We start from the raw sequence: 15171 nt of genomic DNA, 5'->3' as shown, positions 1-15171 counted from the left end.
GTCAGAGCTTTGGGACAACATTCCCCTCCGCCAACATTGACAGTAATAAGGAGATATACAAGTTACTGTAAGTACCACCAGATCCTTGGCATCTTATGTACCCTAAATAGATAAGTATGATGGTTAATACCAATTTATTTATTTTAATTACATCTCCAAGCTTTTTAAGATGATGATGATACATAGAGATAGAAGAGCTGCTGTGATATAACTGTGTCACAGCTGGTTTTATTGCAACACAAGTTGTAGTTTTGAGTGACACACATACACATTGAGCATTTCACAAGCCTATCATCTATATCCATACAGTGAAGGAAATAATTATTTGATCCCGTGCTGATTTTATAAGTTTGCCAACGGACAAAGACATGAACAGTATATAATTTTAAGGGTAGGTTAATTTTAACAGTGAGAGAGAGAATTTCCAAAATAAAATCCAGAAAATCACATTGTATACATTTATTTGCATATTGCAGAGAGAAATAAGTATTTGATCCCTCTGGCAAACAAGACTTAATACTGTACTTGGTGGCAAGCCCCTTGTTGGCAAGCTCAGCAGTCAGACTTTTTTGTAGTTAATTATAAGATTTGCGCACATGTCAGGAGGAATTTTTGCAGATAATCTCTAAATCAGTAAGATTTTGAAGCTGTCGCTTGGCAACTTGGAGCTTCAGCTCCCTCCATACGTTTTCTATGGGGTTAAGGTCTGCAGAATGGCTAGGCTACTCCATGACATTAATGTGCTTATTTCTGAGCCACTCCTTTGTTGCCTTGGCTGTATGTTTTGGGTCATTGTCGTGCTGCGCAGCCATGGCGCATTTTTAATGACCTGGCGGAGGGACGGAGGTTGTCACTTAGGATTTTACGGTACATGGCTCCATCCATTGTCCCATTGATGCAGCGAAGTAGTCTTGCGCCCTTAGCAGAGAAATATCCCCAAAACATAATGTTTCCACCTCCATGTTTGACAGTGGGGATGATGTTCTTTGGGTCAAAGGCAGCATTTCTCTTCTTCCAAACACGGCGAGTTGAGTTAAGGCCAAAGAGCTCAATTTTTGTTTCATCTGACCACAGCACCTTCTCCCAATCACTGTCAGAATCATCCAGGTGTTCATTGTCAAACTTCAGATGGGCCTGCACATGTGCCTTCTTGAGCAGTGGGACTTTGCGGGCACTGCAGGATTTTAAGCCATTACAGCCCTAATGTGTTACCAATGGTTTTCTTGGTGACAGTGGTCCCATCTGCTTTGAGATCATTAACAAGTTCCCCCTGTGTAGTTTTAGGCTGATCTTTCACCTTCCTCATGATCATGGATACCCCACGAGGTGGAGTCCCAGATCGAAGTCTATTGACACTCATTTTGTATTTCTTAAATTTTCTTACTATTGCACCAACAGTTGTCTCCTTCTCACCCAGCATCTTACTTATGGTTTTGTAGCCCATTAAAGCCTTGTGCAGGTCTACGATGTTGTCCCAGACATCCTTAGAAAGCTCTTTGGTCTTGCCCATGCTGTAGAGGTTAGAGTCTGACTGATTGAGTCTGTGGACAGGAGTCTTTTATACAGGTAACAATTTAAGACAGGTGTCTGTAATGCAGGTAACGAGTTGATTAGGAGCGTCTAACTGGTCTATATGAGCCAGAACTCCTAATGGTTGGTAGGGGATCAAATACTTATTTCTCTCTGCAAAATGCAAATAAATTTATATAATTTATACAATGTGATTTTCTGGATTTTATTATATCTCTCACTGTTAAAATTAACCTACCCTTAAAACTATAGACTGTACATGTCTTTGTCAGTAGGCAAACTAACAAAATCAGCAAGGGATCAAATAATTATTTCCTTTACAGTATATTCATGGACCTGTGATGCCCTTGCCTATCAGGTCGTCACAGGACATTGTGCAATCTGCCCTTCTGCATGGTGTCCATCTCCTCCTTGGTTGCTAAGAACAAGCTAATCAAAACCCTAGAAACACTCTGCACCACACCCACCAGACACACCAATGGGTTGCCTGAAGGGAATAGGGCTGCCCACTTGGGGGGTTGGTAAGGGAGGGTCAAGAGTGTCAGGAGCAGTTCAGTTGAGTGGTGACTCTCGAGAGGAGAGGTCACAAGTTAGTTGGAGGAGGTTAGGAGCTGGGCTACTCAGTTACTAGGTGGCAGACGTTGGTCTGGGCCTTGTAGGAGCTGGAACCCCGGTCGCAGGGGATCGTGTCAAGGGGCACGGAACTGCCGAGAAGGGCAGCTGGCGGCCTTGAGCCATCTCCGGGCAGGGGCTAGGGCACGGCGGGGTACGTGGACCCTAGGCCGGGAAGTAGCTTCAAGCGTCCTGGTAATTTACCCGATGAGGGCGAAGACTTCATGATTCGTCCTCCACCCGCTCCAAAATCGGGGTACTAGCGCAACGAGGGGGATAGGACTTTCCCAATACATAGTCCAGAAAATCCTAAGCGTGAACCCTGAGAGCAAGCTCACACCGTTAGCCATACGGTTGAGCGGGACCTGACTAGTTCTATAGCACAGGGGCCAACCAGTAAAGAAAGTGCCAAGGAAAAGGTCACAGGCTAACAAGCAACACCATCGGGCACGGGACCCCAGCGCACTCTCTCCCTGCTACAGCGGTGCTAAGAATTCCGGATTACAAGTTGTCGGTGTCAGTATTATTGGACTGAGTGAGTACGCAACGACGCTTTCCTCCCCAACGGTGCTCCCCTCTCACCATCACCAAGCCCCGGGGCACTTCCCCCTACCCACGGAGGGGTTAAACACCTGGCTGCCATTCCATCGCCACCGGGCACTTCCAACAGCAGCAGTGGTACTCCACCTTACCACACATCATGGGTAGTGTCACGAACTCTAACCACAAAATCCCATGTAAATATCCCCCTTTTATTTCGAGTGTCTGTGCGACCCCTCCTGGGTCCGGAAACCCCTCGAGCCACCACGGATCCGGATCCAAGCAGCAGCCCGATTGCTGGCGCTGGGGCGGTACACACCTATATTTTCTATCTATCTATCTATCTATATATCTATCTGGACCTCTCTGGAAGAACAATATATGGGTCTTTTGCAGTGCAACAGCTCATCATAATGCAAAATTCCACCAGCTTTGGAGGTAGAAATGGGCCCCTGAGCGGCTGTATAAATGATATATCTGCCTATCTATCTATCTATCTATCTGTGTATCCATCCATCCATCCATCATCTCTGCCACATTGTCAGTACAAGCACAGATCCGAGCTGTAACTAGTAGTGTTCTGTTTTTGTCCTGTGTGAGTCATCCTCTCCGTCTCCTATTGGATGTGCGCTGAGCTCCCTCGGGATTGTGAGGCAAATCCAGCCATTCATAGCTCCATTCACAGATTGCTAGCGTGCAAACCTAGGGAGCATTTCATTCAGTAGAGTTCATTCATGAAAATCTGCAACGCCCCCAACATCCTTAACTAGAGAATGATGCCTGGATGACATGGCTTATGCATGGGTGAAGAAGAGCTCATTTTACAGGATATATGGACTTTCTGATGCCTCACTTTCTGTGAAAGAAGCCAGCTCTTGTTCGGAAGCTGCCAGGCTTCTATCCTGGATTATTTTCCTTATATATTGACAGCTGGATCTCATGGATATACTACAAGAGGCTACACACTTTGGGCTCTAGCTAGTTAAGGTGTCTTCTTAGACTTCTGGATTTTTAGCTGTATGTACCTTACATCTGTATTGTACTTTTTGGAAATTTTATAGTCTGTTTTTTTATAGTGTATATAATTAATGTATAATTATGCTACAAAATCACAAACTTTCAGGTGGATTGAGGACTGATTGACGGCCGGGTCTGGTATAAAATGTCTGTGGGTATTATCATCAGGCTATGAAAGACCACAGTCCACACAGTGGACACATTCTGCATCAGTTCTTTTGTAGATACCCAGTAATGCTTCAAAGGGCCAAGTACAGTCGATTTAGGAATGACTCTATAACCACGACAGAAGAATGTTCACCGAATCCAGCTTTAAATGCCAAAGCTTGTGCCAACTCTCATACAAACGCTATGTCCTATATACCAGTAGAAGACCTCACCTTGGTGACCCACGACAATACAACTACGCTATGCACTTTTATGCCCAAAATGCCACATTTTAAACTGTCCAGCTCAGCGAGCCTGATGAGATTGAGGCATTTCTCTCTGGGCACTAAACAAGTGCCAAGATTAAAACTGACAGATAGTCCCACTGCTCCAAATAGCCCAACATCTGCAGAAAACACTTTCAACAGCTACATGAGCTCTTCTCAAATACGACAGGATGTGGAGGTGAATGCAAAACCCCAAGAGGATTGTGCCCTGCCCGAAAGTGAGAAGTCTGCACCTGATGAGAACAGCTACATTCAGCATGTGAACATGGGACCAGTGCTCTCCTACTGTGTAAAAGTGAGTAGCCTTATGCCGTATGTATATATACTGTATATATACTATATGTGTTAGTACATAAAGTCTATTATGGGACTGCATGCAATATTTAGGGGACATGCTTGGCTAATATCATTAAGATTTTTGAGTTACTAAATGTCTACACAGTATATATAGGCAGCAGCTTGTCATATGCTTGTAAGGTGTGATGCTGGATGTATTTTTTTGTCACACACCTTTGCAAGTACCAGATAATAAGAGATAGCTTAAGAAATGCATACAGGAATAAAAATTAAAGCCTTTTAGAGGTTAGGTTTTGCTTTAAAAAGGTATTCTCAAGTTTGGAAATTTTCTCTAATCCACGGGATAGTGGATAAATTCCTAATTGATGGTGGTACGACCACTTGCACCACGACCAATTTGGAGAAACTGGGCTCAGAAGGGTCCCGTGGGATTGGAACAGTGGTCGATTGTGCACACTACCTCTCCATTCATTCTTAATGTGAACCTGTGAGGTGCAATGTGCACCCAGAACCATGAGCAGTTCTGGGTGCATATAGCTAATCCCTGCCTAACTGTCCCTGTATCTAATAGTATAGATAAACCGATCTTTAGAAAAAGTATTTCTAAAGATCCTCTATGATATGCTAAGATGCCAGGGAGTAGTCGCAGGGGCGTTAGCTTGGCTAGTCGGCCCCCTTAGCATGTTAGCATGCCCACAAGGGCATACTAAAGCCTGCTTTACACGCTGCAATATATCTTACAATGTGTCGGCGGGGTCACGTCGTAAGTGACGCACATCCGGCATTGTAAGTTACATTGCAGTGTGGGACAGGTACGTGCGATTACGATTGAATGTTAAAACGTTCATTGCATACACATCGTACCTTTCTCTAGAATTGCACGTCGGGTTGTTCAATGTTCCCGTGGCAGCACACAACCCAGTGTGTGACACCCCGGGAACATTGAACAGAACTTACCTGCCTCCTGCGGCTGCCGCCGATAATGCGGAAGAAGGAGGTGGGCGGGATGTTTACATCCCGCTCAGCTCCGCCCCTCCGCTTGTATTGGCCGCTGCCGCGTGACGTCGCTGTGACACCGAACGTCCCTCCCATTCCAGGAAGTGGACGTTCGCCGCCCACAGCGAGGTCATATGGACGGGTAAGTACGTGTGACGGGGTTTAATCGTTTGTGCGGCACGTTCAACAAATAGAACATGCCACACATAAGATGGGGGCGTAGCAAATCGCATACGATATCGTATGCGAAATTGCAATGTGTAAAGCAGGCTTAACATGCTAATGATTGCGCAGTGACAGAGGCATGGTCACTCTCACCTCTGCTGCCACCGCTGGTTTTTGGCTCAGTGCACACAATCAGAACGTCCCTGGACTTCTGGTCATGCACACTACACCAGTTTGAAGCTGGGACGCGTACACCTGGCTTCATAGTGCGCATTACTGGAAGTCCAGGATTTCTGATGATGCGCACTGAGCCAAAATCCAGCGTCTGGTGAGTTGGCAGCAGAGAGCAGTGAGATCAACCATGCCTCTGACTCTGTGCATTCATTAGCATGTTAGCACGCTAACAGGGGCTTGCTTACATGCTAAGGGGGCCGACTAGCCAAGTAAACTAACGCCCTCGCGACTACTTGCTGGCCTCTTTAGCATATAATGAAGGATCTTTAGAAATACTTTTTCTAAAGATCTCTTTATCTATGCTAGTGTATACAGGGACGGTTAGGCAGGGATTAGCAATATGCACCCAGAACTGCTTGTGGCTCTGGGTGCATATTGCACGTGACAGGTTCCTTTTAAAGGGATTCCTAGAGATATCGTAGTTCTGCACTTGGCTGGTCTTTAGTTCGCCTATAAGAATGAATGGAGCGGCTATGCGCATGATAGGTCACCGCTCCATTCACACGATGTGGGGGTGCCAACATCTGCTTTCAGATCCCCAGTGATCAGGAAGTTATTCCCCATGCCAAGGATAATAACTTCCAAACTTGAGAATAGCCCTTTAATGACTGATATACAATACTTGCATGTGTACAGTTAATGAGTCACCTCTATACATTTCTACATTCTGATAACATAGGGGTGATGGTGACTTAAGGGGGCTTTACACGCTAAGATATCATTAATGTTTTATAGTCGGGGGTCACGTCGTTAGTGACGCACATCCGGCGTCATTAACGGTATCGCAGCGTGTAACACTTACCAGCGACCTTAAACGTCCTCCAAAGTGGTGAAAATCGTTCACCATGGAGAGGTCGTCCTAAAACCAAAAATTGTTAATGGTTGTTTATAGATGTTGTTCGTCGTTCCTGCGGCAGCACACATCGCTGTGTGTGGCACCGCAGGAGCGATGAACCTCACCTTACCTGTGTCCCGCCCGCAATGAGGAAGGAAGGAGGTGGGTGGGATGTTCATCCCGCTCATCTCCGCCCCTCGGCTTTGATTGGCCGGCCTCTTAGTGACGTCACGGTGACGTCGCCGTGACGCCGAACGCACCTCCCCTTTGAGGGAGGGATTGTTTGGCAGTCACAGCGACGCCGCCAACCAGGTAAGTGCGTGTGACGCTGCCGTAGCGATAATGTTCGCTGCGGCAGCGATCACACGATATAACATGCACGACGGGGGCAGGTGCTTTTGCGTACGATATCGCTAGCAATATCGTAGCGTGTAAAGCCCGCTTAACTATCCTTCATAGCACCATTCAGATAGAACATGCATTGCATCAAACCATTAAATTCTCTAATACAGTTTGTGTGAAAAAGTTTGTACTCATTAACACCTTCACTAAAACCTGAGAATGACGGTAGCGACTGGTGATATCACACAAGGTGTTAAAAATGCAGAGTATAAATTGCCCTACAAATGTGTAATTATGCTGTGAGGTATTGGGTGACTTGTCACTAATGTTTGTCGTCCTGCCCATTCAGATATGTAGAATTGCTTTAAAGTAATGTGTCATCCATCTCTGGTAACGCTGATCAAAGACTGAATGATGAAGAGGGAATATATTAGATATCTGCAGAAATTATAATGGTGCAGACACTTGCAAAAAAAAATAGCTCACCAAAGCACTTGTAATATTGAGTTATATGTTGAAAGGCAGAGTCAGAGTAGTAGGACTATTCACGTCCATACAGACACGTGTCCGTGCATTGTCTTCATGACTCATACATTAATTTCTATGTGCGCACTGAGTCCTTGCACACTGTTATATAGGCAATACATACAGATGGAATCGGTTTGATGATGCAATGCTCAAGGTTCATACTCAGGGTTAGCATACCAACACCGTAATGTAAAGAGTCAGAGCATTTCATGCATTTGTAAATCAGATAATACTGTATTTCCACATCAGATGTCTCATAATTAGTTTTTTGCTACATAATCTGAGAGCAACACAATGTAGGGGCAGAGACTCTGATCCCAGCGATGTGTCACTTACTGGGCTGTGTGCTGCAGTTTTGATAAAATCACAGTTTTTTTCTGCTGTAGATCTTCCAGTTCTCTGAATTTCCAGTTTGCTGAATTCTGTATAACCTCATCCACACCACTGATAGCCAACTTTCTCGGTACACTACGCATAGCCAAAGACCTACCTGTGTGTGTGTGTGTGTGTGTGTGTGTGTGTGTAGGGGGTTGAGGGTTATATTGAGCTCACACGAAGATAGAGGACCACATCAAATGTTTTGTTTTTCTCTCTACAAATTTCTGTTTTTTTTTTACTATTTAAATAAAGATAAAACTAGGCATACTTGGTATCTTTGTAATCATAGTGACCTGGATAATAATATTACCACATTGGTTTTACCATACAGTGAACATGGTAAAAAAGAAAAGCAAACATTGCGCAATTGAACTTTTTTTTTCCACGCATTGGATTTTTTTCCCTCTTTCCAGTGCATCACATGATAAAGTGAACCGTGTTATTCAACAGTACCACTCGTCCCGCAAAAAAACAACCCCCCAAATGATTATGTGGAAGGAAAAATTAAAAAAAAGTTATAGCTCTTGGAAGAAAGGGAGGAAAAAATGAAAGTGAAAAAACCCCCGAAAATTGCCTGGTTGTGAAATGGTTAAATGTAGTTTGTCCCCACCTAAGCTCCAATTAAACTGCTAACACAGGTACAGTTGAAACCAGACGTTTACATGCACTATCTAAGAAGACACATCTACAGGTTTTTCTCACTATCTGACATGAAATCTGAATAAACCTTTCCCTTTTAGGTCAGTTAGGAACCAAAATTATTTATATTTCCCAAATGTCAGAATAATGAGAGAGAATGTTTTAAGGCATTTTTATTACGGTACTTTTGGCAAAGTCAAAAGTTTACATACACCAAGAGTACTTTGCCTTCAAACAATATGGGACAGCCCATATGATGATGTCATGTCTTTGGGAGCTTCTGATAGGTTTATTGGCAACAGCTGAGTTAATTACAGACACACCTGTAAATGTTTTTTAATGCAGACCTGAAACACACTGCTTCTTTGTGTAGCCTCATGGGAACGTCAAAAGAAATCAGCCAAGATCTCAGGAGGAGAATTGTGGACTTGAACTTCTGGTTCATCTTTTGGTGCAATTTCCAGATACCTGAAGGTGTCTTGTTCATCTGTACGAACAATTATACGCAAGTACAAACAAGATGGGAATGTCCAGCCATAATACCGCTCAGGAAGAAGGAGATGGGTTCTGTGTACCACAGATGAACGTACTTTGGTCTGACATGTGCACATCAACCCAAGAACAAAAGCAATAGCCTTTATGCAAATGCTGGCGGAAGTTGGTAAGATGGTGTCATTATCCACAGTGAAACGAGTACTGTATCAACATGGGCTGAAAAGCCACTCTGCCAGGAAGAAGCCATTACTCCAAAAGAAACATAAAAAAGCCAGACTAATGCTTGCAAATGCACACAGAAACAAAGATCTTAATTTTTGGAGACTTGTCCTGTGGTCTGACGAAACTAAAATTGAACTGTGGCCATAATGACCATCGTTACATTTGGAGGAAAAAGGGAGAAGCTTTAAAGCCTAAGAACACCATACAAACTATGAAACACGGGGGGTGGCAGCATCATGTTGTGGGGTTGTTTTACTACAGGAGTGATTGGTGCATGTCACAAAATAGAGGTCATCATGAGGAAAAAAGATTATGTGGCAATATTGAAGCAATGTCTCAAGACATCAGCAACTTAACTTAAGGTTTAACTTAAACTAAAGTTTTAACTTAAAGAACTTAAAACTTGGACGGAAATGGGTCTTCCAAATGGACTTAAGAATAACAAAGTCAATGTTTTGGAGTGGCCATCACAAAACCCTGATCTTACACCTATTGAAAATTTATGGGTAAAGCTGAAAAGGCAGGTGTGTGCAAGGTGACTTACAAACATGACTCAGCTACACCAGTTCTGTCAGGAGGAATCGGCCCAAATTCCTACCAACTATTGTGAGAAGCTTGTGGACGGATATCCAAAATGTTTGACCTAATTCATATAGTTTAAGGCTCCTTTCACATTATGTTTCAGTGGCTTCGTCAGGGCATACGTCCAAAATCCCGCCCCTCCCCCCACATGGACATATGCAGGTGTATACGCTTTTTGCAGGCGGACACTCAAACGTAGTCTGCTATGTCTGGGCATCCGCCTGCAGAAAGCGTATATACTCGAAAATGGTGCAAGACAGAGCATACGCTTGCTCTGTCTGCTCAATTATACTCAATGGCCCTGTCGGCGCATACGTCTGAAACTCGTTTTGTAGGGGGAGAGGCGGGATTTCGGACGTATGCCCCGACGGAGCCACTGAAACGCAATGTGAAAGGGGCCTAAGGGCTATGGTACCAAATACTAATGAAATGTATGTAAACTTTTGACTTTTCAGAAAGTAATAAAAATGGCTTCAAACATTCTCTCTCTCATTATTCTGGCATTTGGCAAATATTAATAATTGTGGTTCCTAATTGACATCTATGAATTGTGGAATATGTTGGGGCTGTAGAAATAAAAATTATTATAACCTTGCTTACTAATCAAATACTGTATTTCATGCAGCCTCGAGAATTATATTTCTATTCCATCTCACTTATTCTTTTAGTAGTTAGATCATCAAAAAACTCATTATTTGAAGGAGCTTGCTAAAGACTAAAATCCTGATTATACTTTTGAGCTGCTGTCATATTAGAGTACAAATATTGCTATCCCTCAGTTACACAAATAAGTCCATTTTAAGAATATCATCTAAAATAGAAATTTTCATATTCAGAATATGTAAAATCAAAATAATAAACCATTGTAAGTTTAATGTGAAGAGTTCAAAAACCTAACAAGTAGGTACAAAGATAGAAAGTCTCCAGTCCAGAAAAGGAAGATGTCGTCTATGTACCTCCATCACTTTAGTACAGAGGAGACGTGGTGGGATTCAGAGACAAAGTCTGCTTCAGATAAGCCATTGCCATTTTTGATATCATCAAGGAGATGTAACAAAAATGATTATATAAATTACTTTTGCTCATTTAAATTTTAACTGATCAAAAAAATATTGACTAACAATTGTTAGAAAAGTAGAATTTTTTGGGCACATCCAAATCAAGAATAAAGTTGTAATAGGAGATGAGAAAATCTATAATAATTTGCCATGACAGTATTTTTTTATAACTCACTCCAATTGCGGAGCTGTATTCCCTACATATAAGACAATGATGAACGACTCATACAGATCCATATTTCAGACCCTGTTATTTTAAAAGAGGATATTTGGCTCAGAAATAGAAAATTTGCCCATCTACAATTAGAGATATACTGGTGTCGTATGAGGAAAATTATATGTGTGTGGTCAACTTAAAAGGTGTTTATGACCTTAGTGGAAACACTAAATTGTACCATGAACAAGTTCTATATTAGTCATATTTTGTGACCCAAATCCTATCTAGTAAACTAAACCAGCTTTAGATTTTTTTCAATGATTTCTATATTTCATTGCTATCTCTAGATTTTATTATTCCGACCAACAGAATGTCTAAGTAAATTAGACAATGGATTTAACACAGGACAAACAGCTCCATATTATAGAGTGGAGCAAGTTATGAGTCACTGAGACACTGTATGGATACCAGCTCTTCCTGGCACTTATCTTTACCATTAAATAAAAACAGACCGACCTTGTCGGAAGTTGAATTAACATAGGTGACTCATGCATGGTTCAATCTCATCAGTGATTCAGATATTTCCTGGGCTCAGCCTGGTGTAGCCGTGTACTTGTCCATTTTATTATGAAATTAAAAGAAAATGCATTGATGTTTTGTTTTCCTAGTAACCTAATCCACATGACACACACACCAATGTAATTGTCAATGCTAAAATATTTGTGTTTTCAGCAAAGAAATTAATTTGAATGATATTTGATAAGACATGTGGCTTAGGAACATATCACATGTGCAGCTCACTATTGCATGAGGACAAGGGGGAATAAGGAGTAGCTAGGGCCCCGGGCAGTTTAGCAGGAGTGGGCCCCCCAGCAACGATGCATCATGTGACATCACACATGATCCCCTTTTATTACATCATGTGATTAATACACAGGTGGACATATGTAGATGAAAAGCAATAGATACAGCGCCACATCAATTTTTTTCACTTATGTACGGCGCTAGACATAACATAGCGCTATACATAACTGAGCAGTGGTGAAAATTAATTTTCCAGAGGGGGCCACATTAAAGACCCTTGACTATTATGAAGGCTGAACAAATAGCTGAAATTAATTATGCTCAATATTAATATTACCATATTAGTTATACCATAATTATTACTGTATATTAATTGTATTACTTAATATTGAGCAGAATTAAGAATGCTGATACACGTCTTATATACCGTATGAGCCCCCACATAACCCCTATATACAGTATCTCACACACAACCTCCCTATGAACAGTATGAGCCCCACACAGGCCCTTACAAGAAGTATGAGCCCTAAAATAGCCCCTTGTTTTACAGTATGAGTACCCATATAGCCCCTATATATACAGTATAAGCTACCTATATACAGTATTTAGCTCCAACATAACTACCTAGGTACAGTATGAGCCCTCACATAGCCACACATTTACAGTATGAGCCCTCATATAGCCTTCCAAGATACCGGATGAGCTTACACAGTCACCCATATACAGTGTGTCCACCCATATCCTGTCCACCACCATTAACTGGAGAACGGTGGCAGCTATAGGCATAGAAGTGGTGTCTAGGTATAGTAAAGTAGCCATGCGCTACGCAATGAAACCACCTATAGCGCTACCTGGTGGAAAACAACGGAGTTAGCATTTTTATCTTGAAAACGGAACGAGATAGAGAAAAAAAGTGAATTACAAAGTTGTAGGGCATCATCAATTCAATACGAATCGACACCTTGCATACAGAAGTGCTATGATATGAAACCCCAAAATATTAAATGGCTCTCATTTAAATTTGATGCTCAAAGTGGCCCCGTCAGCTGCAATGCACATCTGAACTCTGGACAGCATACTGTATCTTGCTGCATGTTGTGCAATATGGTAGGTGACACGTTTGAAAAAGCATCTGTAATATGTCATCGTAGGTCCTGCAATGTTGGTGGAGGGGTCGCATACACCTACTGTTTGATGTGACGTCACAGAAAGAAGTCCAATGGGGTAAGGTCAGGTGAGCCTGGAGGCCACTCCACGCAGCCACCATACCCAATGACTTGTAGGAAGGTCTCCATGAGGTATCGCTTAACGTCTGCAGCCTTGTGAGTTTTACACGTTCTAATCATAGCATTTCTGTATGCAAGGTGTCAATTCGTATTGAATTGATGATGCCCTACAACTTTGTAATTCACTTTTTTTCTCTATGTCGTTCTGTTTTCGAGATAAAAATGCTAACTCCGTTGTTTTCCACCAGGTGGCACTATAGGTGGTTTCATTGCGTAGCACATGGATACTTTACTATACCTAGACACCACTTCTATGCCTATAGCTGCCGCTGTTCTCAAGTTAATGGCGGTTGACAGGATATGGGTGGACACACTGTATACAGTATGGACCCCACATAATCTCCCTACATACTGGATGAGCCCACACACAGCCCCCTTATATGCAGTATGAGCCCTCACATAGCTCTTGTTTACGGTATAAGCTCTCACCTAGCCCCTATATACAGCAAGAGCCCCCACATTGCCCCAATATACAGTAATAGCTCTCACATATCCTCTAATATACAGTATGATTGCATAAAGCATTATAATGAGGACAATTTGGCCCCAGGCTGTAGCCCAGATTACCCTTATAATCTGTCTATGCATGCAGGATATGCAGGATACATGGATTTGTGCAAGACACTCAGATATAAATACTTATTATTATATTAGGGTTTCACATTTTACTGGGTTCCAGTATTTTCGATTGCATGAAAGAAATTAAAGACTATTCTAGCATCAATAATACTGGAAAAGCGGGTGTAAATACAAATGGAAGTCCTAACTGCTAATATGATTGCAAATAAAATTGCCTTAATACAGTAATATATCGTTATTAATGATCCAGACTCTCTTTCACGAGTCATATTTGTTTTTGAACTGCGTAGCAATTGTCATTAGAGCCAGAGGTAATTTAACAATAAAGTAGGGCAGTGGCATGAAGAAAACATTATGCACTGCCGCTCTGCCCTCCAGTGATACAATTCAGAACACAGAATGTCATTTATAGCAACTGGAACGATGCTCATTATGCAATAGGCTGGTGATGTAAAACAATCTATATTTGTTCATGAATTATCAGGGAAGATACAGGGAATGCAAATACTGTGTGTCTTCTCTACTCTTTTCTCAATTCCAGTGCTCGCTCACATCACCGTATAAAATCGGACAAGTGCTGTCCTGTATCACTTGTACCAATGTTATTCAATGGGGCAGTGCTGATGAGCAATTTATATCTCTGACAATCTGTCTATGAATAAAGTCACAGCATGCTGCGATATCTCTCCGAAATTGGACGGGTGCAAGAGAAATATGGAATACCGTAGGGAGACCCAAAATAGTGCATCCGATGTTTACGGATACATTACAATTCTGTAACATAAAAACGGTAAATGGTCCTGTAACTGATTAATAGCTGCTGAGTAAAAAAAATGGTGTCATCTCTCCCCGATTCATGCATTGTTGATATTTCGGTCCTGAGGAAGAGGTTTCATACCTCGAAACGCGTAGACCTATGAAATAAAAGAGTTATTAATCAATCAACATTTCCATATAGTCTCCTGGCGGATTGTGTGGCATTAACCCCTTTTCTCCTTCTGCTTTGTAAAAAAAATGATGGCACACGGAAATCACTCAGAATACAAGTAGTAAGCTCCTACGCTGTATAATGGCCCTGACATCAGCTCTTTCCTCCCTGTTCTGACACAGAGATTAACTACATCAATATGCTTATATAGTTAACGGTAGCAGTAGCTCCAGGTGGGCCCCTCAGAGCGCGGGGCCCAGCGCAACCACCTCCTCTGCTCCCCTGTAGTTATGCAACTGGTTCATATTAACTAATTGATCCAGGGATTATTTTTGAGTGACATTATATAGCCCGCCATATAGAAGAAATGGCTGTCACTCAAACAATACTCTGGCTTATTCCTCAGCCGGCAGCTATCTCAGCCGGCTCTTCCATTCACAGGAGCGCTCGGCCAAGCACTCTTATATTTCTGTGACAAAAAGATCATAGATCCAAAATCAGACATGCCAGATT

General features: G+C 42.3%; 1 protein-coding gene across 1 annotated transcript in view; it reads left to right on the top strand.

The window, feature by feature from the left end:
- Positions 1 to 3398: 3398 nt before the first annotated feature.
- Positions 3399 to 15171, top strand: part of SHC4 (SHC adaptor protein 4) — a 135021-nt gene continuing 123248 nt past the window's right edge. Inside the window, exon 1 of the mRNA XM_075345806.1 lies at positions 3399 to 4428. Coding sequence (XP_075201921.1) covers positions 3871 to 4428 — 558 coding nt within the window. The 5' untranslated portion in view covers positions 3399 to 3870. The remainder of the gene's footprint in view (positions 4429 to 15171) is intronic.

The sequence above is a fragment of the Anomaloglossus baeobatrachus genome, chromosome 4, assembly GCF_048569485.1.
Source record: "Anomaloglossus baeobatrachus isolate aAnoBae1 chromosome 4, aAnoBae1.hap1, whole genome shotgun sequence".
Taxonomy (NCBI): Eukaryota; Metazoa; Chordata; class Amphibia; order Anura; family Aromobatidae; genus Anomaloglossus; species Anomaloglossus baeobatrachus.
This window is presented reverse-complemented; position numbering and strand designations above follow the sequence as displayed.